At 43.4% G+C, this 24097-nt stretch overlaps 1 protein-coding gene across 6 annotated transcripts in view; it reads right to left on the bottom strand.

Annotated features, from left to right (window-relative positions):
- STX11 (syntaxin 11) overlaps positions 1–6440 on the bottom strand; it is a 40915-nt gene extending 34475 nt beyond the window's left edge. Inside the window, exons 1-2 of one of the 6 annotated variants that reach the window (XM_070073474.2) lie at positions 5702–6440; positions 1778–1899 (exon numbers count right to left, since the gene is read on the bottom strand). In XM_070073474.2, coding sequence (XP_069929575.1) covers positions 1778–1784 — 7 coding nt within the window. In that variant the 5' untranslated portion in view covers positions 1785–1899; positions 5702–6440. Of the gene's footprint in view, positions 1–1777; positions 1900–5657 lie in introns of all 6 variants that reach the window. The other 5 variants (XM_089333673.1, XM_089333672.1, XM_089333671.1 and 2 more) reach the window with 5 other exon arrangements.
- Positions 6441–24097: the final 17657 nt, after the last annotated feature.

Raw genomic sequence — 24097 nt, forward strand, 5'->3', positions numbered from 1 at the left:
GCAGCACACACAGTATGGTCACTGGGAGGCCATCTAATGTGTTGGGGCTATTCCTGCATGAGGATCAAGTAAGTGACCCCAAATCGAGTTTATCACAATGTTTAAGACTCCATTCTTTTTTTCCTTCTTTCTTTCTTTCCCTCCCTCCCTCCCTTCCTTCCTTCTTTCCTTCCTTCCTTCCTTGAGACAGCGTATCATAGCAGAGTAGTTCAGAATGCAAGCTCTGGAGCCAGGTGCTTAACAACACTGCACCTTCTTCACCTGTCTAGATGACTAATTAGAGAATGGACATCAAAGGATTACAATGAGCAAAAAACTTAATCCACATAGTGAGCCTCAGCTTGTGCCAGTACATAATAAACACTCAATGAATTTAAGCTACCACTATTACTATTTCAGCTCCTCATCATCCTTTAGCCCAAACATAGTCTCCCATCCTCTTAGTAGGGTATTTCTTTCCTAGTCATTGATGAGAAATGTGTCATCTTAAATTGCCCCCCTCCCTTTTTAAAGATTTATTTATTTATTTGAAAGAGTTACACAAAGAGAAGGAGAGACAGCAAAAGAGAGGTCTTCCATCTGGTGGTTTACTCCCCAATTGACCTCAATAGCTGGAGCTGTGCCGATCCGACCTCAGGAGCCAGGAGCTTCTTCCAGGTCTCCCAGGCGGGTGCAGGGGCCCAAGGACTTGGGCCATCTTCTATTGCCTTCCCAGGCCATAGCAGAGAGCTGTATCTGAAGTGGGGCATCCAAGACTTGAACCAGCGCCCATATGGGATGCCAGCACTGCAGGTGGTGGATTTACCCGCTACATCACAGCACCAGCCCCAAATGCCTCCTCTCTAAATCTGGTTTCCTCCTATTAAACATATGTCTGCTTCTTCCCTCTTCTCCACTTCTCATTGTCATTGCCTGATTTTGTGTCTGTAATATCACAATAATCTCCACTTTGTCTCCCTAAGCCAACGTCACTCTCATCTATTCTTTTTCTTAAAATACATATCTGATATTATCCTTCACTCAGGGGCTTCTATAGGAAAAAATCCCAGCTCCTAGCTGGCACATGGGACTTTGTGATCTGGCCCTATCTGTCTCCCCAGCTTCATCCTCCAGCCCACTCCCAACCCTCTCCCTGTGCTCAAACTGACCATATTTCACCCCTCAGTTCTTTCCACTGGGGTGCCGTCCCCTCCATCCGCCTGACAATTCCTCCTCATAGATTAAGGTTTATTATTGAATCAATAAATACTTCCTACCACTTCTCAAAAGTCAAGCCTGTGCCTAGTTCAGGAATGTCAGCGATGATAACACATTTATTCCTTTCTTTCTCATAGGAAAAGTAACTTTCTCCAGGGAGAAATAATTATTGAAATTAACATAAAGTTGTCTCAAATTCAGCACAGGTTCCTTTACTAGTTGTGTCTCTTACAGGATGGGGGAAATTTTATATGCTTTGGCAACAAAGCCAAAAGCACCTCGGCAGATTTCAATCCCAACAGTAAATTGTGAAGCTAGATTTTCTCAGCTTGACTCACACAGCCATAATGTGTTAGGAAAGGCTGATTTGAACTATGGTAGTCTCCCCCGGCCAAAGGGGATACATTGTGAGAGCCCCAGAGGATACATGAAATTGAGTACAGTGTTGAACCCTGTATGTGCTATGTTTTGTTTCCTATACAGATGCTTTTCAGCTTACAATGGGGGTTACATCCTGATAAACTCATGGCAAGTCAAGAATATTGTTAGGTGGAAAACGTTTTTAACATACCCAACCTACCCAACATCCTGGCTTAGCAACGCACACACTGCTGAGCCTCAGTCATTTCCCTTTGATCGCCTGGCTGACTGGGAGCTGGGCTGATGGCTGCTGCTCAGCCTGGAGAGATAGGATCGTACGACCTGAAAGATCAAAATTCAAAGTTCAAAGTATGGTTTCTACAGGAAAGACCCATGTGTGGAAGACCCATGGCAAAGTCAAAATATTCCAAGTTGAACCATTGTTAAGATGGGGATCATCTCTATAGATGTGCCTATATCAGTTGATTTATATATTAGGTGCCATACAAGGATAACAATAATAATGAGCAATAAAATAGAACAATTATAATAATATACTGTAATAAAAACTTATGTGAATGTTGTCTCTCATAATATATGATTATTTCTGGAATTTTCCATGTAATACTTTTGGACCTTCACTGACCCAAAGTATCTGAGACCACAGAAAGAAAATACGGATTTGGGGTGTGTGTGGGGCACTATTATATAGACACTACTCAGGGGCTGGCACTGTGGTGCAGCAGGTAAAACCACTGCCTGCAGTGCCGGCATCCCATGTGGGTGCTGGTTTGAGTCCTGACTGGTCCACTTCCAATCCATCTCCCTGGTGATGCACCTGCCGCAGAAGATGGCCCAAGTACTTGGGCCCTTGCACTCATGTGGGAGACCTGGATGATGCTCCAGGCTTCTGGCTTTGGTCCTATCCAGCCACAGCCATTGCAGCCATTTGGTGAGTGAACAAGAGGAAGGATCTCTCTCTCTCTTTGTGTATGTGGATTCCCCTCCCCTCAACTCTTTCAAATAAATAATCGAATAAATCTAAAAAAAACCACTACTCAGAAATTTGCTTCAACGTAGTGTTAAGAAGTTATAGTTCGGCCGGCGCCGCGGCTCACTAGGCTAATCCTCTGCCTAGCGGCGCCGGCACACCGGGTTCTAGTCCCGGTTGGGGCGCCGGATTCTGTCCCAGTTGCCCCTCTTCCAGGCCAGCTCTCTGCTGTGGCCCGGGAGTGCAGTGGAGGATGGCCCAGGTGCTTGGGCCCTGCACCCCATGGGAGACCAGGAAAAGCACCTGGCTCCTGGCTCCTGCCATCGGATCAGCGCGGTGCGCCGGCCGCAGCGCGCCGGCTGCGGCGGCCACTGAAGGGTGAACCAACAGCAAAGGAAGACCTTTCTCTCTGTCTCTCTCTCTCACTGTCCACTCTGCCTGTCAAAAAAAAAAAAAAAAAAAAAAAAAAAAAAAAAAAAAGCAGTTATAGTTCATTAATTATTCACTCTGTTTTCAAAAGATATATAACTAAAAGTGTCTGTGATCATCCAGTGGTGATAATAATCTGGGCTTATTTTTACCTGGTTATTAAATAACAGGAAATACGGAGGCCAGTTCTGTGACATAGTGGGCTAAGCCTTCACCTGCAGCACTGGCATCCCTTGTGGGTGCCGGTTCACATTCTGGCTGCTCCTCTTCTGATCCAGTTCTATGATTATGGCCTGGAAGGCCAGCTCTCTGCTGTGGCCCAGGAGTGCAGTGGAGGATGGCCCAAGTGCTTGGGCCCTGCACCCACATGGGAGACCAGGATAAGCACCTGGCTCCTGCCTTTGGATCAGCGCGGTGCGCCGGCCGCGGCGGCGATTGGAGGGCGAACCGACGGCAAAAGGAAGACCTTTCTCTCTGTCTCTCTCTCTCACTGTCCACTCTGCCTGTCAAAAAAAAAAAAAAAAAAAAGGCCTGGGAAAGCAGTGGAAGATGGCCCAAGTGCTTGGGCCCCCACGCCCATATGGCAGATCTGGAGGAAGCTCCTGGCTCTTGGCTTTGGATCGGCCCAGCTGCAGCTGTTGCGGCCATTTGTGAAGTGAACCAGCAGGTGGAAGACCTTTCTCTCTGTCTCTCTCTGTCTGTAACTCTGTCTCTCAAATAAATAATCTTAATAATAGTAATAGGAAATATGGTTAATTCAAACAACTTGAAATCATGCCTCTCTAATTAATATATATTAAATCTGTTATGAAATGAAGAATAAGCTCTCTACAATTAGATGGCTAAACTTAAAACCCTCTTTGTTCCCCCAGCAATGACCCAGTCTATTCCAAATCACAGATCTGAGGAAATAACACTCAGGTTGGGACAGAGACTGTGCTGGGCATAGATAGATCATGGCGCTCACCTCATTATATTGGATTTTCCACTGTATTTGTTGGCCTTCCATGCATCTCTAAGGATCCTGTCCTTCCACGGCTGTATAACCAGAGCTCAGGGAGGAGCTAGCACAGAGAAGGTGCTTGGTAACTCTCTGGTTGGGGCTAGCTGTTTCTCTTCTCTCCTGTGTGCTGGATTAGTGCACAGCCACTTCCTACATCTGCTGCTCAGTTGCAGTGGGACCTGTCAGCTTAACCTTTCTAATTTCTCACCTCCAACTGGCATGGCATTTTGTGTGTGGTTTTAGCACTGCTTCAGGAAAGGCAAACTAACTGTCTGAAATACTTTCATCTCAGAGAGGGATTTATAATCATTTTGTTAAATGATATTTTGTTAAACGAGCATTTGTGCCATAAAGTGAAAGTAGAAAGACAGTTATTGAATAATGAAATTCACTTTCTTGTGGCAGTGGGCATTTAGCCTAGAAGATTAAGACACCTGTGTACCACATTCCAGTGCCTGGGTTCGATTCCCAGCTCCTGCTCCTGACTCCTGCGTTTCTGCCAAAGCAGCTGGCAGATTAAAGTAATTGTGTTCCTGCCACCACCGTGGGAGTCCTGGATTGAGTTCCTCTGGCTTTGACCCAGCCCAAACCATTGTGGGTGTCTGGGGAGTGAACCAGCAGATGGAAGTGCGCTCTCTCACTCTCACGCTCTCTCTCTCTCTCCCCCCCCCTTCCCTCTCTCTCTCCCCTCTCTCCCTCTCTTTCTCCCCACTCCCTTCCTCTTCCTCTGAAATTAAAAAATAAAAAATCCTTTTCTTGGGCGTCTACGGTAAAGCACGCGATCTCCATGGCTATCTTAGAGCAGCCCAAATGACCCTGGCTGATGTGTGGCCCAGACGGGAGCTCTAGGAAACTGAAAACTGGAATTGTCACTTGGGACAACCGCCTGCCCCAGTTTGGCTGTGCATACATTTCACATCTGTATTGTTATTTTAAAGACAGACGGAGCAAACCTCACGTTTCAAAAGTTACTTAAGGAAGTCTCACAATTAACAGAGCAGCCCTGTGACTCATTTTTGGAGACCCGTGTAGAAATAACAACTCCTCCCTTTGCTGAGAAACGGCTTCTGCACGGGCCGGCCTGCGCAGCGCGGGGAGAAGCGCGGCTCCTGGTGAGGGTCCTCTGGGCGCCGCCAGCCAGCGAATTCACTCCGGGGCAGCCTCTGCCTGCGTGCTCTGAGAAAGTCGCGAGCGCTTGCCAGGAACCGCCTCAGCGCTATCATTTGGTCCGCATTTCCTGGCTCCTGAGTCACGCTGTCAAGTTCAAGTCAAGAGGTCCTCATTCTGTTTTTGAGAAAGTGCACCCCACTAGGAAGTGAGCCGTTTTATCAGGCCGAAGTAATGCCCCCACTTTCACAAAAGTGGGGTGGGTGGATCCTTGCAGAAGGCAGACAACAGGTGTCTCTGAGAACAATGCCCACTAAATCCTCAGTCCCTCGCCTTGGAAAAACGAAATAAATAAGAACCAACAACAAGCCATTGCGCTCCGTACGAGAAACCCAGTGTGGCGTCCCTAAGGGCCAGGAAGCGAGGGGTGGACCAGGGCCAAACCCGAAAACCTGGGCCCAGCATCCTGTCGCCGGGCAAGTGAGCGTCCCCTCCCGCCCTCCTTGGGCCCACACTCCCAGCTCCCCGCGTTCGGGACAGAAAAGGAGACCCAGGCAGGAAGGAACGAACCTGGACCCGGGGCGACCGTGCGAGCTGAGAAGCCGCTCTCTTACCCGAGCGCCGGCTTCGCGCTGGGCGCCAGGACGCAGAGAAAACCTGTTGCGCGCCTCTCCGCGGCTCAGCTCTCGCCGCCTCCCACAGCCTCCGCTCCTCCCGCGCCAGAGGCTGGGCTCAGCCGCCGCCTCCCGAACTCCGAGCCGCCGAGGCCGCATCTGGGCGCCGCCGGCTCGGCCCCCGACACTTCGCAAGAGCCCACGGCTGGGATCGAGGCCCCGCCCCGGGACGACAGCGCGGAGGCGCCGCGTCCACCAGCTGCCCGCGCGCAGGTTCCCGCCCCGCCCGCTGCCGGTGCGCTCCGGGCTGCCCGGAACCTGGGGCTCGCGCGCGCCTGCGGTGCGCCGCCGGGCGCTCCCGTGAGGTCGGGGTAATTGGCCACCCGAAGCCATCATCTGTCCCCCGCCTTCCTCTGGGCCCCTGCGGGAAGCGCCGGACTTTCCCGGGGAAACCCCGCGGCTCTGGTGACATTTGCAGCAGGGTGCGTTTCCGTGGCGAGGACGCTTGAAGCGAATTCTGAGCGTGGGTGTGGCCGCCAGAGGACGGCTGAGACGAGGCTGCAGGTCACACGATGGCTGGGCACTGGCTTTCCAGAACCCACGCCGACCGGCACCCTTCAAACCTTTGCCAACGCCAGTTTGAGTTCATTCATTCACTGAGGAGCCAGAGACACGACCATGGCCAAAATATTGCCAAGCCTCTGACGTCTTTGTGGGAATAGGGAAGCAGATACAGTGCGTATGTATTGTGGAAGGCGGTGGGAAGAGCCTTGAAGACCGAGGCTGAGACTTAAAGGTAAGAATAGTGTTCATTAAACACACACACACACACACACAATAAATAAGGGCCAGCGCTGTGGCACAGCGGGTTAGCTGCCTGCAGCACCGGCATCCCATATGGATACTGGTTGGTGCTCCAGCTGCTCCACTTCCTATCCAGCTCCCTGCTAAGGCACCTGGGAAAGCAGCTGAAGATGGCACAAGTCCTTGAGTTCCTGCACCTACGTGGGAGACCCAGGTGAAGCTCTGGGCTCCTGACTTCAGACCGGCCCAGCTCTGGCCAGTGCAGCCATTTGGAGAGTGAACCAGCAGATGGAAGCTAGTGCGCTCGCTCGCGTGCTCTCTCTCTCTCTCTCTTCCTCCCCCTCTCAAATAAATGGAAGGAAGGAAGGAAGAAAGGAAGGGAGGGAGGGAGGGAGGGGAAAGGAAGAAAGGAAGGAAGGGAGGGACGGAGGAAGGGAGGGAAAGAAAGAGAGACACAAACAAACCAAACTCCCACAAAGATGGGAGAATGTAAAAAAAAAAAGAGAAGCAACCAAAGGCCAAAGCTTGAATGGTTTGAGCAAGAAATTAACAAACATCATTTAAAGATGGCACATTTCTGAGAATTGCCTTAATAGTTGATGTGCTGTTTGTGCAAAAATCAAAGGATACTTACACAAACCCATGAAGCAGTCTCCTATTCAGCCGGTCTGTTGTACAGCGACTGTGGTATATGGGGTCTGTCCTTAGCCCAATGGTCCTTACATAGGTGTGACGGTAGTATTGGAGTAAAGCCCAAGATAAATATATATCTATGAGTCCACATTAGTATACATGAATGATCCCACAAGTAAGTGCAAGAGAAGAGACAAACCCCCCAAATAAAACTGCAAACAGTTTATGTAGGTGGTCCGTAGTCACAGAAGAGAAGCACCAACTCTCCACGACTCTCCACTCTGTTAGTGTAAGCTGTGCTTAGTGATGTTCCTCTTAAAAAAAAAAAAAAAGTATAGCCAGGACAGGGGAGAAGAGCATAGCTTCACAGTGGTGCTCAAGGTCGACATCAGCCAGCTTAAATCATACTAGTGTTATGTACCCTTGATATGATGGTATGAAAATGGCACCTTCCCTCTGGGGCCTTCCTCCCCAAAACCCATCATCACAGTCTCTTGAGAAAACTATCCACCAATTGAAATAGCCAGGCCTCCCACAAAATACCTGACCAATACTCAAAGCAGTCAGGATCATCAAACACAAGGAAGGCTGAAAAACTGCTGCTGCCTACAGGAGCCTCTGGAGACATGAACGAGAAACAGTGTGATATTCTGTGGAGTCCTGAGACAGAAAAAGGATATTAGCCGAAAACTAAAGGAATCTGAACAAAGTATGGCTTTTGCTAGTAGTAAAGTATCTAGGAGTGTTCATTAGTTGTGGTGACTGTAATGCAAAGAACCTTACTGCATTGTGTCCTCGTCCTGAGGGTATGTGTGAGCGTGAACTTACAGACGGGCTTGTTAGGTAGAGCAGATTTCAAAGCAGGGAAGTATTCAGGATGTGGCATTGGTGTTAATGGCCACTCTGTACATTTTAGTGAGAATCAGTAGTCAAAGGGAATAATGTAAGACAACAACAAGGGAGCCTGGGAACAGAGTTGATGGGATCTCTGCACTATCTTTGTGATTTCTCTGTAAGTCTAAAACTGTTCTTTAAAAATTACAGTTTTTTTTTTTTAAAGCAAAATAAGAGGGATGAAAGGTGCTGTCATTTTGAAAAACAGGTTTATTACAAAGACTTCTAAGATAACAAAACCACTGAGGAAGGAAAGCAAATGTGGACTGTTGAGGTGGATTCTTTCTGAGAGGAGGAGCGTGGTGGGGGAAAGAGGTGCGGAGTCACCACACAGACCATGGGAGTTGGGTGAAAGCAGGCCTGAGGCAAGCAGCCTGCAGACTCATTTATTTCAGTTGCTACAGCAGCTTATATAGCCAAGGCAGCCAATCCAGTCAAGGCGCGGTCTATGCCCTAACCAATCACACCCTGTTGCCAGGCAGTTTCCGAAGCCATCCAATTATAGCCTGTTGCCAGGCAGGTTCCATTGCCATGTGGTTTCTGAAACCATCCAATCACAGCCTGTTGCCAGGCAGGCTCCATTGCCATGTGGTTTCTGAAACCATCCAATCACAGCCTGTTGCCAGGCAGTTTCTTTTGCCAGCAACCATCTTGGCATGGCCTTCTCATTCTACCACAGTGGACATTTTGATTCAGACCATTTCCAATCAAGGCAGGTGCAGATGTAAGGCCTCTGGAGGCAAAGTATGCTTGGCTTGGGGAAATGTCAATGTGGGCAGAACAGAGGGAGATGGGGAACAGTGATGGTGGTGGTCCTGGGGTCAGAAACAGAGCATGCAAGTCTTTGGTGGTCAGGGTAGTCTTTAAATTTTACTTGATTAAGATGGGAAGACATAGAAGAATTTTAAGCAGAGGAACAACATGATGTGATATAGACAGATTTACATCAGATACATCTATATACATTAGAAACATCTATATACATTTAATACATCTATATGCATTAGATTATCTGTCTGTCTGTCTATCTATCTATCTATCTATCTATCTATCTATCATGTTTCCTTCCAGTTGGTTTTGTTTCTCTGGAGAAACCCAGTTCCACAGTAGTGAAGCTGATGAGAGGTAGCCACATTCTGGGTTACATTCACGAAGACAGACTGGTAGGACTTGCTGATTAATTGGATTTAGGACATGAATCAGGAGTAAGGAAGAGTCAAGGATTTTACTCGGAAAATGGGTTCCTTATGCCAGTGGGGAAGACTGCCTGAAGCATAAGATTTCTGGGATTGAGAGTTCTTTTTGGACAATTTATGTTTGGAGTTTTCAGGTTGTCGAGAATGATGATCTAAATTTGGAAGTCATCAGCATGTAGACAGTAGGCAGAAAAAAATTGAGAAATCTGAGTCCTGGAGCACTCCAAAGTTCAGAAGTCAGAAAAATAAATAATTAAGGACAATGAGAACATACGATAAGTGAGGTAGGAAATCCAGTGAGAGAGAATGGTATCCAAGGCCAAGTGAAATACATTTCCAAAAAAAGAGCAATCTATCAAATGTTTCAAAAGTGGGTAAAGTTGGCACTAAAAACTGAGTGATGGGCTAGGCCACACAGAGGTCAGTGGTGAACTTTACAAGGGGGTTTTTAGTGGTGGAATGACCAAAACCTGTTTGCAATGGGTCCAGGGAGAAGGCAAAGAGTAAATGGAGACAATGAAATGGAATAGTAATGGGAAGGGGCCATATGATTAAAAAAGAGGTTTATTATTTTAGTTAGAAGGTACACGTTTTTATGCTCTTGCACATGAACCAAACGGGAAGGGAAAACTGATGTTGTAAGCAAGAAAAAGGGTACCTGCTGGAATAAAGTTCTTGAATGTATGAGAGGGCATGGGATCCAGTGCTCAGAAAGAAAGTCAAGGTTAAACCAGGTAAGGGAATGTGAATAGAAAAGGAAGTCCTTAGAGCTGAATGTTCTCATCAACCTCATTTTCTTACTTGGGTGCAAATACAATTAGGCAGAGGCCAGCTACAACGGAAGTTTGTGATGGACAGGAGAAAAGAGCACGTGAATGCCAAGATGGAGGCAAAGTGAGGGGGTGTTAGGGGGTCCCTGCATTTGAAGTTTCAGGGGCTCAAGAAATCATGATGCTTGGGAGTCAGAGAGCTTTGATTGGAAAAATACAAGATGGCTGCCAGAGAGTAGGATGTTTGAGATGGATTATGAAGGGATGCAGATAGTGATGATGATAAGGTTCAGAATTTTGCCAATCTGAATTTTTCTCTGCAGTTGGTTGGCCCACCCATACCCCCACCATTGAACCTCCAGGCTGTCTTCTTGTTTTGTACATTTTTCTAGAGATTCCGGTCTGGATCTTTTTTTCTTTTTCTTTTTTTTTTTTTTTTTTTGAGTTGAGAGCTGAGGGTGAAACTCAGGTAAAGCAGAGTGAGCACCTGGAGAGAGTGGTGTGGCTGCCAAGTGCAGACTTGTCAGCAGCAGCTCTCATATCATGTTTTGCTACCATTCCTAATTTGCAGGGCTCATAGACCCACTGATTCTCAGATTGCAAGCCCATGTAGCCCAGCTGGCAGCCTGAGGTGCAGCTCTGCCACCGCGCTCAGCCACATAATGTCTCCAGATCCCCACACCATGTGTAATCTCCAGCTACCATTTCTCTTTTTAAGCTAGTTTGAGGACTCCTGCAGGACAGAGAATGTGTTGAACCTATCCTTCTGTATTATTGTGATGAAACACATACAGCATACATTTTGCCATTGTAGCCATTTTAATATATAAAGTCCAGTTGCATTAAGTACATTCACATTATCATATCACTGTCACTACCAGTCATCTCTAATACTTGTTGTCTTCCCCAACTGAAACTCTACACTCAGTAAATAGAAACTCCCTATTTTCTACCCATAGTCCTTGGTGAGCACGATTCTGCTTTTTGTTCCTATGAATTTGACGACTCTAAATACCTCATGTAAGTGGAATCATATGACATTTTTCCTTTTCTAACTGGCTTAATTTTCATTTACATTAGAGCAGATGTTAGAATTTCCTTCCATTTAAATAAAAATATAATATTGATATGTTGAATATTGAATATATATTTGTGACATATAATTATACATAATATTATATAAATGACATATAATAATATTAAATAATGTTTCATTGCATGTATATGTCAGATTTTGTTTATTCATTCATCTGCCAATGGACACTTGAGATGTTTCCATCCTTTGACTATGGCAAATAATGCTGCTATGAAAATGGGTGTACAAGTGTCTCTGAGCTCTTTCATTTCTTTCGATTATATACTCAGTAGTGGAATTTCTGGGTCACAAGGTAATCCTATGTTTAGTTTTTGGTTGAGTCATCATACCATTTTCCACAGCAGCTGCACTATTTCATATTCAAACCAGCAATGCTAATGTATCTGGGAAGGCAGCAGAAGGTGACCCAAGTAGTTAGGTCCCTGCCACCCATGTGGGAGATCCAAATGTATTTCTTGGCTTCTGACTTTGACCTAGTCCAGTCCCAGTGTTGTGGCCATTTAGGAGAATGGACTAGCAGATGGAAGATCTCTCTTTCTTGGACTCTCCCTCTCTCTGTGTGTCATTCTGCCTTTCAAATAAATAAATATTTTAAAAACACATTTGTATTATTTAGTACATAGATGGATGCTCTGCCAGCTCTCCAGTTTTCAAGTTTAAATAGTCATTTGGGCACATAGTGCTCACATGGTGCTGTTGTTCACTCTCCTTCATCCCATTCACCTGCTAGTTTCAAAAGGGCTGGGAGTATGTCTGTTTCAATTACTACTTTGTACCCAACATTGAGTATAATATCTAGCACAGTGAAGGCCAGCGCCGCGGCTCACTAGGCTAATCCTCCGCCTGCGGCACTGGCACCCCGGATTCTAGTCCCGGTCGGGGCGCCAGATTCTGTCCCGGTTGCTCCTCTTCCAGTCCAGCTCTCTGCTGTGGCCCGGGAGTGCAGCGGAGGATGGCCAAGTGCTTGGGCCCTGCACCCGCATGGGAGACCAGGAGGAAGCACCTGGCTCCTGGCTTCGGATCAGTGCGGTACACTGGCCACAGCAGCCATTGGAGTGTGAACCAATGGAAAAAGGAAGTCCTTTCTCTCTCTCTCTCTCTCTCTCTCTCTCTCACTGTCCACTCTGCCTGTCAAAAAAAAAAAAAAAATCTAGCACAGTGGAGACTCTCAGTGCACATTCACTGAAAGATAGGTGAATGAATGACCACAGCAAGCACAAGCCCTCAGGTAACAGTTTACAGACATAATAAGCCTTATGAAAATCTGTCTACCTCTCATACTGCAAATGTTTGTTTGTTTGCTAATTTGCAGGACATATACTTTAAGCTAAGTTCTTTCTCTTGTTTTTCAAAAAAATAGCTTACTCCTTAAGTACCATAAGGTTCTGGTCTAGTCTATGCTTATAAAGCTAAAACCTTTATAGACAAGTGCCAGCAGTGAATATGATCATGAGGAAAAGCAAATTCTAGTTTCTTATGATGTCAGCACGTGATCAGATGTCTTCTGCTTGCCTCTCCAGATCTACCTTACTCCTCTCTCCCATTCCCTCCCCGAGAGGCTGATCTGCATGAATTATTTTCATAGGCGTCTGTGCTCCATGGCTTCCCTTTAGTTTGTCCAACAAGGAACTCTGGGAGGAGAGCAGAGGCAAGGGATAAGGTCAAGGACTTTATTCCGCACAGAAGGACTGTATGTCCCTCAACAGAGGTCATGTTTTCTCTAAGTTGGTCTCCACTACAGGAGTCTCTCTCCTCCCAGGACCTCTCCCCATCAGGGACTCTTACAGCCTAGTTTTCTGTTATAGTTCCTTCCCTGCCGCCTATACCTTCCTCACAGTCCCTGTATTTATAAACCCTGCTTTAATAATCCTAATCTGTATACACCATCCATTTCCCTTTGAGATCCTAGCTGATACAGCATCCTTAATTAGTAGCTAGATAATAGTCTCCAGTTCCAGCTCTGAAAGTTTCATAGCCACAGTCCTTATGAGAATACTCTCTGACAATGTCATCCTATCCTTATTTCAATACATTGGTTAGCTTTATGAAGCAACCACATTGTATGTCATATACATTTTTCTCTATTGTTCTCAGACTAGAAAAATATTCTCAGCAAATCTTTTTGCATAGGGCTTCTCTACATAAAATTAAATATATGGAAACACATAACTGAAAACTTGTAAGATAAAGAGGTTACTTATTAAAGTTTAAATACTTAAGTATCTAATAAGCTGAAGTTCCTTCTAGATATGAGGCAAAATATCCAAAATCTTCAGTTCTGCAAACAAGCCATCATTACTCAATGTACATAGATTTACCAAAGAACACAGTGCTGACTCTTGAAGTATAAGGTTTAAATATACAATTATTAGCAAATGCCAGATTATTAAAAAGTATAAACTTCATGATGTTAAGATCAATATTAAAGATAACCAATATTTGCTGTTTAGTGACAATATACCCAGCACCACATTAATATTTTTATGTATTATCTCATTTCATTCTCATCACAAATTTATAAGGTGTGCCCACTCAACCCCATTTGACAGAGGAGTAAACTGAGCCTTGAAGTCTCCTGTCCACAGCCCAATCATCTGCAGGTAAAAGACTCCAGATTCAGATGCTAGTGTAGGACACAAAGCTGTGCTCTTAATCACTAAGAAAGAATCCAAGAACATCAAAGAACACAGAACAACAAAAATATAAAGACTTTCCATAGCAATTGGTATCTTTCATCCTACTATTTACAGCCCAAAACAATAGTAAGCTTAGACAAATTAATTAAAAAAAAAACAATGCAACAGATAGTTCTCATAGAAAAAAATTTCTTGTGGTTTAGTAAGCTCATTGATTTTTCCATGTAGAGTACAAGGGACTGGTAGAAGATCAGGGGTGGAAACTATTATTTTGGTATTAGTTAAGTTTCACCTCTGCCTACAATTCCTGAAATGACAGTTATTTTTATTTTAACCCAGTTTCAATTAAGCAAATATTTTAATATATTTGCATTCTTATTAAGAGGCCTGAAGTTTAACCTGGACTAGCTGCTCTATGCATACAAGTAGAACAAAACTTCTGTGTGAAAGAGAAAGGATTTTTTTTAAAAAAATCCAGTCTAGAGATAGCTTAGTTGTAGCATACTTAAGCTGCTTAATAGTCCTTGATGGAAACTGATCTTTCTGCAACTTCTATTTTGCATAACAGGTTGCAAAAGTATTTTTAAGATGAGACTGTTACTCAATATTCATTTCTGGTAAACTCCTTTTTTACAACATTGTCCTCTTCTGAGGAACTCATGATAGTGAAATAGCAGAGGAACAACAGAATGCAACAAATCTGCCAGGACTTTTACAGGGAGTGGTTGCCTATAGCTTTTAAAGGTCAGTTTTGAACTTGAATGATTATTAGTTTCCAATAAGTGTGATTTAAACAAATAGGCTGAACATTTTTGCATCCATGTTTGGTTCAGTTGGATGAGGTGTGCACCTTTTTAGAATGTTTATGTGCGTGTACCAGAAATTCGCCTTACCTGGGGACTGAGACCTGGTTTTCTTCTCTTCTTCCTCTTCTGCATCCATCTCACCCCCTTGCTGCAGCTCCATGTCTTTATTTGCCTTTCCTTTTCTCCTTTCACACACTCTTCAGCTGAGTCAATTGCTTCTTCATTGATGATTCATAATTTCTGAGAGGTCATGGACCACAGTCAACTAACCTCTTTCCGTAAACCTAAAGAAAATTTAAAAGTTCAAGATTAGCACCCACAAAAGCAAACATTTTTCAAATGATGGGGTGACTGAAAGGGAAATCATGGAAAGAGATTGAAATCCAAGCAGTGGACTCACAGCTTCAGAGGACAAAGTCTTTCCTGGAGGATGCCTGCCCTGGGGATGACCTGACCAGAGGCTGACAGACGTCTGGCGCAGCCCACAGCTCCTTACCTTAGCTGGGTGTCCCAGGTGTGAGGGACAATCTTTGGCAGGGGCCGCATAGCCTTGTGTCACCAGTGCTGGGTGTCAAAAGCAGGCTGCTCCAGCAGATTTCTTTAAACCCAATTTTCTACAAGTTGGTTATGGACAAAGGTGAGTTATGAAACAGGAACTTTTGTCAGACTCTGCATCCCTCGTCACAAAACACATTTACAAAACAAATGGCTCCGTGTGAATTGCAGTTCATAACTGATTACAATGCAAATGTGCATGCTGGACATAATTCATTTACACCTTATTTCTTCCATGGACCTGGTACAGCATCTCACCAACTTAATTAATGAGTGAGTCCTTTTTCAATGAAAAAGAAATACTGGCACCCAGTGTTGACAAATTATTTTTACTTTAATGTTATCTGAATATAATATAAATATAAGGTTACTTAAATATGATCCTTTAAACGACTATAAAATCCAAGTCAATATGCATACTAGAAGTACAAAATTAATAACATTAAAATAAAAAGCATTAATATAGTGTTGCTTTGATTAAACAAAACACCAAAGGTTATTCTAAAAGTGGAAAAGTGCATTTGACTATTTTGTATTCCACTTGTTATATATACATAAGATCCTTTCTCTCTTTTTTTTTTCTTTAACTTATTTTAGAGACAGAAAGTCAAAGACAGCTCCCATCCTTTGGTTCACTCCCCAAATGCCCAAAACGGCCAGGCCAGAGCCAGGAACTAGGAGCCAGAACTCAATCCAAGACTCCCACGTGGGTAGTAGGAACTCAATTACTTGAGCCGCATTTGCTGCATCCCAAGCTCTGCATTGGCAGAAAACTGGAATAAGGAGCCAGAGCTGGATATGGAACCCAGACACTCCTATACTGGACACAAGAATCCCCAGCAACATCTTAATTGCTAGGCCAAACTCCAGCCCCAGAAAGTACTTTTAAAAATCTACTCTGATCACATCTTTTTTTTTTTTTTTTTTTTTTTTTTTTTTTTTTTTTTTTGACAGGCAGAGTGGACAGTGAGAGAGAGAGACAGAGAGAAAGGTCTTCCTTTGCCGTTGGTTCACCCTCCAATGGCCGCCGCTGCAGCCGGCGCACCGCGCTGATCCGATGGCAGGAGCCAGGATCCAGGTGCTTTTCCTGGTCTCCCATGGGGTGCAGGGCCCAAGCACCTGGGCCATCCTCCACTGTACTCCCTGGCCATAGCAGAGAGCTGGCCTGAAAGAGGGGCAACCGGGACTAGAATCTGGTGTGCCGGCATTGCAAGGCGGAGGATTAGCCTATTGAGCCACATCTATTTTTATCTCTGACAGCTCCTCATTGCCAGCCCACTAGCTTGTTCCAATCCATAGCCTACTTTTGCCTCAATATTAACACTAGATGAAGAGAGGGAAAAATATACTCTGAGAATTTGCATAATGTTAGCAGTCATGGAAATTTGAAGTTTGAATTAACATTATTTGTGTGGGACAAAGGCCCTGAGCAGGTCATTTAACTTATGATGGACTTGGGTTGATTATGCCTGCAGGTAACTGGCTGAAGCAAAGGCATAACCTCTGAAAATATTAAACTTCAATCTAGATGGACAGCAGCTGTACTATGTCAGCAGTCCACAGATGCATCCTGACTTCAGAAATGTCAAAATGTGGAAGAGTATGAATTGTAGATTATATTATAAATAAAAATTATGAGAATTCACTAACATAATTACTCATGCAAACTGCTTAAAGCAGTGCCTAGAAAGTAGTGAGCTGCCATCATTATCATCATCATCGTTTTCTGACTTTATTTCCAACAATCACAAACTCACCATATGTTAACAAAGACCTACTTACCATTCTCCAAACACTTATTTCTCATTTCATTTCTTTCTTTCTGCCAGGACAAAATGAGAAAGTGCTTTACTGATTTTTATAATAATGAAAATTATCATTATCATGAGTATTGCAGTAGCCCTAACTAAGGCTAATACTCTCTTAGCGTGTTTCCATCTGTAAACTCAGAGTTAGAGTGGATAATTTTTAAACTTTATTATGGAAAATGTCAAACCTATGCAAAAGTCTCTAGAATAGTTAGTCACTAAGTTAAAGTTGTCAAGCACTCATTATCAAAATATTCCCAGGCATCATATAATTTCTGTTAGGGTTTGGGTAATAGTTTGGGTGCCCCCAAGGGTCCATATGTTAAAGACTTGGAACCAGATTCTTATGTTAATGGACTAAAGATAGAACTTAATCCAAGCATGTGTCTAAGGGTAGGGTCCATGGAAAGTGACTACATTGGAATAGATGGTTGCATTGGAGCCTCTGATAAAATTCTGCTGACTTTAGAAGGAGAGACCAAATAGATTAGGCAATGGTGAGCATCTCCCTGTCTCTCTGCCTCCTGGCTCACATATGATCCTCCCTCTGCCTATCTCCCACCCTCCACCACCTTCATCACATGCCAGATCAGTGGGGCCACCTGAGCTTGGACTGCGAACCTCCAAAACCATGAACAAAAATAAATGTTTTCCTTTATGTGTTAAGTACTTCAGACCGTTCAGTTGTAGTAATGAAAATACTTTCTAACTGAAAGTTTACAATAAATCTGGAATTTTGAGGAGGTCCACCTTAATTCTTGGCTGTTAACAGTCATTTTTTTTCCCCTAGGTGAACAAAGTGAGTGCCTCTAGGCTTAGTGAATTCTTCTACATTGACTTCTACTTCCAGACAAGATGGACTAACAGGTAAATTTAGATTTACCTCTTAAATGAGTAACAACAATTATAGTGATGAAAGACAAAATATAAGAAACACCAGCTTTCAACACATTGGAAATCGTTCAGTATGTATTCTTCTCAGTATGTCATCTTTCATTTAATATGCATCTAATTTCCTCCATATCTTTTCATGGCTTAATAGCTTATCTTTTTTCACTTAAAAATCTCCCACTATATAGATATTTTGCAGCTTTTGCATCTATTCACCTATTGAAGTACATCTTGGTTTCTTCCAAGTTTGAGCAATTATGAGCAAAGCTGCTATAAGCATTTATGTGCAAATATTTGTGCTAGCATAAGTGCATGATTCATGTAGTAAAATATCAAGGAATGAAATTGCTGAATCATATGGAAATAGTATGTTTAGTTTTGTGAGAAACTGCTAAATGCTTCCAAAGTAGCTGTACCATTTAGCAATCCCACCAAAAATAAATGACAATTCTAATTGCTCATATCCTCATCAGCATTTTGTGTTGTCAGTATTTTGGATTTTAACTATTCTAATAGGTGTGTATTGTTTCTCATCGTCATAATTGCCTTTTAATTTTAATATATAATTAAATTTTTTGATACATAAAACGTTTGCATTTACTTTAAGTTACATTTTTGAGGGGCCGGCACTATGGCACAGCAGGTTAAAGCCCCAGCCTGCAGCGTCAGCATCCCATATGGGCGCTGGTTCATGACCCAGCTGCTCCTCTTCCAATTTAGCTCTCTGCTATGGCCTGGGAAAGCAGTAGAGGATGGCCCAAGTCCTTGGGTCTCTGCACCCGCGTGGGAGACCCAGAAGAAGCTCCTGGCTCCTGGCTTTGGATCAGCCCAGCTCTGGCTGTTGCGGTAATTTGGAGAGTGAATCAACCAAATGGAAGACCTCTACTCTCTTTGACTCTACCTCTCTCTCTGTAACTCTATCTTTTAAATAAATAAAATAAATCTTTTAAAAAATTACATTTTTGATAAAATTAAGTTCAACATAAACTTTTCCTTGTTTTTAAATTTTCATTTATTTGAAAAGAGAAGTAAAGAGAGAGAGACAGAGAGAGACAGAGGGTCTATCTGCTGGTTCATTCCTCAAATGCCCACAACAACCAGGGCAGGGCCAAGCTGAAACCAAAAGCCCAGAACACCATCCTATATGGTGAGAGGGATCCAAATACTTCATTGATTATATGCTGTCTGTCCCAGAGTGTATATCAGCAGGAATCTGGAATTGGAAGTGGGGCTGGGACTACAGTCCAGGCACTCCAGTAAGGAATGCTCGTGTTTCATTATCAGTGAACAAAACTCTAAAATCTCATAACAACACAATATTTTGCTGACTGAAGGCAAGTAAAACAAATTACATGAAGTAAGTGTATAATAATGTACAAATTATATTTTTATTTATCAAAATACTGACCATCAACACTTAAAACATGCTTAATAATAAATTTAGTCACTTTTTATATTTTGCCAACTTGGAGTCACACATTTTTTAGTTTTGTGACTGGAAGGTTATATTTGCCAAGGTAGAATAAGTAGCATGTTTAACAGTCTGCCAGCTCCACTTATAGCCAGAATATGCAGATATGTGGAATGTTGACTTCTTTTTGGACACTTACTTGAGGCAGTCCTATTTGGGGGAGGAGGGAGTCACAGTTTTTGAGATTCATAGTTTTGAGATTGACTGAGATGCTGTGGATAGCCACATACTGAAAAAATGTTATATACATTTCAGGGATTCTCAAACTCCATAAAACTCTTCTATGGATCCTAGAAATCCACTCACTGTAGATCAATGGCTCCTGCCCTAAATTTCCTATAGGTAACTGCCATTTTCTTTTCTCTAATGCACACACTTGAGGTTGTCGTATTTCCACTTCTTTTTCCAAACTCTTCCTGTGGCTTCCAGTTTCTTATCCAAAAATTCCTTAGCCTGCCATTTAAGCATTTAGCAATCCTGACACAACTTACCTGATCAGACTGTGCTCCCTACATTCCCCTCATGTAGTCTAAGACTCAATCACTGTCAATTTGAGTGTCTTACTGTTCTCAGAATATACAAGGGAACTTAAAAAAATTCATGGAAAATGGAATTAGGTGGCAAGTTTAGAGGTGGATATTTGACACAGCAGTTCCGACGTTACTTGGGATGCCCACATCCATGAAGTGCCTAGTTCAAGTTTCAGCTTTGCTTCCAATCCAGTTTCCTGCTAACGCCCACCCTGCAAATGTAGCAGATAATAGCTCAAGTACTTGGGTCCCTGACATCCATGTGGGAGACCCAGATGAACTGAAGCAGTGGATGGAAGATCTCTCTCTCTCTCTCCCCATTTATATACATATATATATATATATATAATAAAATAAAAATTAAAAAAAAATTTAGGGGCCAGTGCTGTGCTGCAGTAGGCTAAACTTCTGCCTGCAGTGCTATCATCCCATATGGGTACTGGTTTGAGTTCCGTCTGCTCCACTTCTGATCCAGCTCCCTGTTAATGCACCTGAGAAAGCAGTGGAGGGTGGCCCAAGTCCTTCAGTCCCTGAACCCAAGTGGGAGACCCAGAAGAAGCTCCTGGCTCCTGGCTCCTGGCTTCAGATTGGCTCAGCCCTGGTTGTTACTGCCATTTGAAGAGTGAACCAGTGGGTGGAAGACCTCTCTCTTGCTCTACCTCTCTCTCTAACTCTCAAATAAAATAAATCCTTAAGAAAGAAAAAACAGAATATGGCTCAAGTGCTTGGGCACCTGCACCTGCGTGGGAGGTCCAGAAGAAGCTCCTGGTTCCTGGCTTCTCATCTGCTCAGCTCCGGCTGTTGTGGCCATTTTGGGGAGTGAACCAGTGAATGGAAATCTTTTCTCTCTGTCTCTCCCTCTCTCTGTCTGTGTAACTCTTCTTCTCAAATAAATAAATAGAATCTTAAATTTATTTTATTTATTTGAAAGGCAGAGTTACAGAGAGAGAGAGAGCTAAATACACACTGCTGGGCTAGGCCGAAGTCAGTAGCCTGGAGCTCAGTCCAAATCTCCCACGTGCATACAGGGGCCTAATCACTTGAGCCATCTTTCTATTGTTTTCCCAGGTGCACTAGCAGGGAGCTGTATTGGAAGTGGAGTAACCAAGACTAGAACTTGTGCCTATATGTGGCATTGCAGGCAGTAGCTTAACCATCTATGCCACAACACCAACCCCTGAAAATTTAAAAATTTTAATGATTATTTTTGGTGCAAAAATTACTTTGAAATCCAAACTTACTAGAAGCCTTCAAAAAGTTCATGGAAAATGCATACTATCAAAAACTATGTATGGATTCAACATTTTTTGCAACAAAACAAACATTTTTAATTTCATTTTTTCCATAAATTTTTTGAAATGCCCTGTATCTCTAGGCTCTCCAATTTCTCTGACATTCTTTATATATATATATATACACACACACACATATATATATATATTTTGACAGGCAGAGTGGACAATGAGAGAGAGAGAGACAGAGAGAAAGGTCTTCCTTTACCGTTGGTTCACCCCCAATGGCCTCTGCGGCCGGCGCACCACACTGATCCGAAGCCAGGAGCCAGGTGCTTCTCCTGGTCTCCCATGTGGGTAAGGGCCCAAGGACTTGGGCCATCCTCCACTGCACTCCCAGGCCACAGCAGAGAGCTAGACAGGAAGAGGAGCGACCAGGACAGAATCCGGTGCCCTGACCAGGACTAGAACCCAGTGTGACGGTGCCACAGGCGGAGGATTAGCCTATTGAACTGCGCGCCGGCCACTTTATATATTTTTCTACATGACATTTTTTCACTTGTGCTTACTGACATTGTACCATTATTTAAAGCTCCTTGATATAACTTTTTCTTCCTACCCCCTCCTACCCTAAAAACAGTCTCTTTTCCTAACCTGTGTATTCACTCTCTCACTCTTCTTTTCTTTACTTTCTCTTCGCTTCCTCCATCCATTCACTCAATTACTGATTCATTCAACAATCTTTGCTGAGCGTGTGGTACTGTGCACTCTACTGGGCAGATGCTCCTGCTCTGCCGGAGGAGCACAGATTAATGGGAGCATATGTAAGTGGGCACTGATGAAAACCTGGACTAGAGATCAATTTCACATGTACATCAGATATTCACTGAGTGACCCGGGCCAATCTACCACACCTCCTTCTACCTGATTCTTTATCTGTGAGATAATGATAATACAGTACCTACTGCATAGGATCCATATGAGGATTAAGTGAGTTTACCATGTAAAAGTCTGAGAAGACTGCCTAGCAAATAAAAAAAAATAAATAACATTGCTGTTATCACTGAGGCAAGTGGCAAAGGAGGGCAACCTTTCCTACAAACACAAGTTGGCAAAAACTTCATATTCTACCCTGTGCTCTCCAATGCTTGTTGAAGAAGATGAAATGAACACAGATTTTTGACAGGACTCCTCTTTTGAGCTGATTTAGTAGCTTCTTTGGCATGTTTCAGGTGTATTTGATGACTTCTGTCTCTATAGAAAATATATTATCCTTTTAAAAAGATTTATTTTCAATGAAAGGCTAGAGAGAGGAGAGAGAGATATCTGTCATCTGCTGATCCACTCCTGTTAATGCCAACAACCTCAAGGGACTGGGCTGAGACAAAACCAGGAGCCCAGAACTCCATTCAGGTCTCCCATGTAGGGGGCAGGACTGGAGTATTTGTGCTATCATCTACTATCTACCAAGGTGCATTAGAAATAAGCTCATTGAAGGTAGAGTAGTTGGGACTCAAATTAAGCATTCTGATATGGAATGGGGACATCCCAGGTGGCGGCTTAACCTGCTGTGCCACAGTGGCCACCACAGAAAACGTATTACCTCTTGAGCTAAGGAGTAGCTTTTAGAGCTCATTACCCCCATGTGATTTTTTTTGTCATTATTCTGCTTTTTATCATCACACAGCTGTGTTTTCAATAAGGTTTTAAAATTTTTTTAAAGCTGTCCTATAAGGCTATGTTAACACATCTCCTAAAGCAAGGAAAGAAGTCAGAAGATTGATTTTTAGGACCCACAGGCCCTAGTAAGTACAGATTACCCAGTCAGAAAGCAGGGAAATGTTTTAAGATATTATCAAGCATTTTATTAAAGTAGAGAGAGTCTGGAAGCAGGCAATCTGCTTTAAATTCAGTTTGTACCTTTTTAAGCCATAAGAATAGGCAAGTCATTTAAACTCCCTGGGACTGAGTTCCATCAACTACATTGTGGTGATAAAACCTCTCTGTTCAGGTTTGAATGAGACTGCGTATGTGAAAGTGCTTAAATCGGAGAGAAGGAAGGAAGGGAAGAAGGCAAATAGGAAGGAAGGAAAAAAGGAAGGGAAGGGGGGGTGGGAGGCACCCAGACATATTGCAGAGGAATGCCAGAGATTTATGTTTTGTTTTGTAAACCTATACCTAAGGGCAAAGGTGCACTTGTGAAATGTTTTGCTGTGGTATTGATTTTATGACTTGAAATCCATCAACTTTTTGCACTAAGTGCCTTTAGAAAGGTTGAATTGCACTTTCAGTGCCTGACCATGAGTTATTCAGACTCAGAACACTAAAGGAAGTTTACTAACACAGAGCAAATTGATGAGTAAGAGTGAGAAGATGGAAGCTCTCCATGCATCACTTTTATTAAAGTTGCATCACTCCTTGCTGTGAATATAATTTATAGGGCAGTGTTCCATCCGAGAAAAAATGGAAATGAACAGTATTTATCAAGATGATGATGAATATGCTTCAGCATCAATGGGAAAGAACAAGTTTCACAGAAAATGTAAACCCTATATCAGATAATTTTTCATCATAACTATTTCAGATTCTTATGGTAAAATGGTAAGAAGGTTGACTGAATTAAAGATCATTCTCTGACATAGCTAGTCTCTCAGTTCCATTTTCAGCCATTCTGTCTGCTGCCCTGAGTCCTGGGAGGATTGGCAGGAGACCAGAGGGCGGGATGAGTCTATGACAGGGTATTTCTCTACTCCTGCAATGTGACACCAAGGCTTGGCACCCCTTGTGCCCCTGGCCACCACAGCACTGCATGGGGTTCTGGGAAAGAAAGACTTCCTGCTGGTGCTTGGACCACCTTGTGGGTGATAAGCAGCAGTCAGGTCTCCAACGATTCCACCTTCAAGAATCTGTCTTTGCCTTTCCTCACCCTGAGGCAGAAGTGGATTTAACACCATCACAAAGAGTCTGGGATTCAGTGGGTCATCCGTGCTGTCTAGATCATTTCACTTTGCCCATACCTGTGTACCTTTTATGATTCTCATTAAAGGGCAGTGAAGAAAGACTTGTTTCACTGG

This window comes from Oryctolagus cuniculus, chromosome 5 (genome assembly GCF_051225735.1).
Source record: "Oryctolagus cuniculus isolate XC-2025 breed Fujian yellow rabbit chromosome 5, ASM5122573v1, whole genome shotgun sequence".
In the NCBI taxonomy this organism is placed as follows: Eukaryota; Metazoa; Chordata; class Mammalia; order Lagomorpha; family Leporidae; genus Oryctolagus; species Oryctolagus cuniculus.